At 41.7% G+C, this 3155-nt stretch overlaps 1 protein-coding gene across 1 annotated transcript in view; it reads left to right on the top strand.

Moving 5' to 3' along the window:
* The first annotated feature begins 544 nt into the window (after positions 1-544).
* WNT3 (Wnt family member 3) overlaps positions 545-3155 on the top strand; it is a 58472-nt gene continuing 55861 nt past the window's right edge. The window contains exon 1 of the mRNA XM_009638506.2: positions 545-624. Within this exon, the coding sequence (XP_009636801.1) occupies positions 545-624 (80 nt within the window). The remainder of the gene's footprint in view (positions 625-3155) is intronic.

The following is a 3155-nucleotide window of genomic DNA, read 5'->3' as shown; positions in this document are numbered from 1 at the left end:
TCCTTACCTTGCAAAGTCTTGGCATGCTGAGCCAGAAGCAGGGTCTGTGCATCCTGGGTTTCTAAGTGAAATTTAAAAAAAAAAAAAAAATAAAAAAAAAATTACAAAATTTGGAAAAAGAAAACCACCACCAAAAATGTCACTGCCCCAGTAAAGTCTCTTGCAAAAGAGGGTTTGTCTGTGGAAGCGAGGGCTAGGAACAAAGTTGTGGGGTGGAGGGGGAGGAGAGCGTGATTGACAGCCCTGAGCTGAGACTCATCCCTTACCTTGGGCCATGCGGTCTGATTGGCTGCCTGCTGACATCCCCAAGCCCTGCACTTTTTAATAGACGCTTTTGGATGATCTACAGGGAAAAGGCTTGGAGAGGTGTGTTTCTGAAAAGCCAGAAAGTCATTCACACTACAAGGGACTTTGTTTAACTCTTTCTTTCTTTCTTTCTTTTTTTTTTTTTTTTTTCCTGGAAGGAGGGAGATTCTTCATTTTTCGCACTTAATGTTTTTCTGAAAACTTCGCTGAGATTTTCCCCTTGCACCAGCCTGGACTAATGGATTACCACCTGCTTGGACTAATTTTATCTTTTCTCTTCAATGGCACAAAGGTCTTAGCCGGTTACCCAATTTGGTGGTAAGATTCCTTCCCCCCCTTCCCTCTTTCTATGATTGATTAATGGATTAATTAATTATTAGCCATGGGATTTGTGTGTATGCGTGTTCTTTCCTTTTCACCCTTCACCCTGCTGAGCTGGCCACAACTGCATGTTTGATTCTAAGCATAATTTCTTCAGATTTGACGAGTAATTAATGAAAAGTTTGGGGGTTATTTTTAAAGCGCAATGTCTAGGTTTCCCTTTGCGCAAATGGAGTCTTCCCCACCACTCTTAATTTCTCCATTTTCGTCACTGTAGCAATAGGCATTTGTTTTAGATGTAAGAGGATGCGGTTTTATTTTCTTGTGCCATAGGAATTTTGTCTGTTGCATGACTGTGTAGCAGGTATTTTCTTCCTTTCCATTAAACCGTGATCGTTCCTTTGAAAAAAAAAAAAATTCTATTTTCTTTTTGGCTGCTGCAGTTTTTGGACTTCTTTCTCTTTCTCTTCTTTTGTTGTATTCTGTCATGTTAATTTAGTCTGGCAAATAAGCTGAGAACGCAAATGGCACCTGAGAAAATATTCATCAGTAAAATTCCTCAAAGATGGATTTTTGCTCTTTTTAATTGTGGAAATGTCACTTATTTCCTTTGCACCAACAATAAAAATAATTTTTATAAGAATTGATTATATCTTCTAATGTGGCTGATAAGAAACCCAAGTTACTTATTTTAAAAATAAATATAACAGCGTATGAATAACTATATTAACAAAATGTAATTGGAAGCACTTTAGAACAAAAAATACAGAATAAAACATTTCAGGTCATTTAAAGACAGCAGACAGCAAGTTGCATAACAGAATGTTTCAGTTAATTTCTCTCTTTATCATGTAGGATTTCTCACTGGAATATATCTTGTTAAGTTTCTGTATGTGCCAGGTAGGGGCTGCGAGCCTAATGATCCATAGGGCAAAGAGGGAGATGTTGGAATTTGGTGATACTGAGATTCTTGGGTTATTTTCGCCTTTCCAGAAAAGTCTTTTTTTTTTTTTATTTTTATTACTGAATTAGATCTTTTCGGTGCCAACATGGAGATGGCAAGAAGTAGGTGGGAGTGAACTTGGAAATGGACTGCCATATCTGGGAATATTTAGAAATCAGACGGGAAAAGAAGAATTTTTTTTAATAATCTGCTTATTACCGTGGACTTTGAGAATGAAAATGTGACGTTCCAGTAGAGAAAGACTGAGAATACAATGAGAAGTCCCTGCTCAGGAAGCATTTAAAAGCCATGCAGGTTCATGAAATGGCTAAATCACAGCAGGTTTTCCTGAAGAATTAAAATATTTCCTCACCCTGAGCGTAGCTACCCAACTTTAGGAGCTAAGCCAGGGGCAGGGGAGCCTACCGAAATATAGACAGCATCACTTTCTCCGTTCGTCCTTCATCTGGGGACTGGCATGTCTGAACGGGGGTGCATGGTGGGTTGTAGAACAGGCCAAAATTACATGGCTGGATCTAAAGGCAAAAATCTGCATGGAGCAATGGTTCCTTGCCCTGACATCAGCTCTGCCAGGGTCTCACCAGCTCCTCACCTGCCTCAGGCTTTGATATAAATCAGGATTTAATGCCTGAATCAAGGAGGTTTTCAATTCTCAGAGCGAGGAACCAAAACCTTCTTGATGAAAAGGTCTGGGGTTTTTTTCCCGTGAAGCAAAAATATCCCCATGAGCAAAATGTCTCTCCCTGTTTCAGGAGAAGCCACTGCAGACAGGTGCCTGCCCCATGTCTTTGCCTTCTCCAAAATCCCTACAAGTTCACCCAAAATGAACAATACATGGAGGACACGTAAAGACAGAAACACCAGGGGTATAGCAAGCAGCATGCATGGGAAAGGAGGGAGTCAAACAAACCATCCACAGAATTTCAATCAATAGATCCACATCTTGCATATTTTTTGGAGATTCTGTCAATACCAAAGCAACAGAAACTCTCTGCTGCACCAGAGGGATGTGATGAGATGCCCCACGTAGAGCTGAGTAGCTACGAAAAATGGCATAGGGTTTTAGAGGCTTCTTGGAGGCTGAGGGAGCAGAAGGGCAGAAATATCCAGGCTAGGGTTCCATGACTGCTCAGGCAGAGACAATGCTTCCCACAGCATACAAAATTAAACATCTTCAGTCCCATTGAAGGCTTTGAATATCTGCTCTGTGGAGCTGAGATCTTACAGACAGTGTGCTCTAGCATGATGTGATATATACTCTTTAAAAAGCCTCCTTTTCAAGTTGCCTTCCTGATCCTCTGATCTTGAGGTAGGCACAGAGCAGACTTTGGGGGGTGAGTCCCGCTTGCAGGGTTCACCATGCCCCAAAACAGGGGGAAGGAAGCAAAGATGGGGCACAGCATCAGCCCAGTCCCCTGCGCTGTGCTCCTGCACCCCTCCAGGCCAGGCTGGACCAGAGATCACCAGTACCTCCTTATCCTCAGCTAAATCTATCTCTGCTGAATACAAGATCTTCAGGAGGATTGTTCATCTTGCAGAAACCCAAGACAGATAGTGCCCAGTC

The sequence above is a fragment of the Egretta garzetta genome, unplaced genomic scaffold, assembly GCF_000687185.1.
Source record: "Egretta garzetta isolate BGI_Z169 unplaced genomic scaffold, ASM68718v1 scaffold745, whole genome shotgun sequence".
Lineage (NCBI taxonomy): Eukaryota > Metazoa > Chordata > Aves > Pelecaniformes > Ardeidae > Egretta > Egretta garzetta.
Note: the sequence above shows the minus strand (reverse complement) of the source record. Positions and strands in the feature narration are given on the sequence as shown.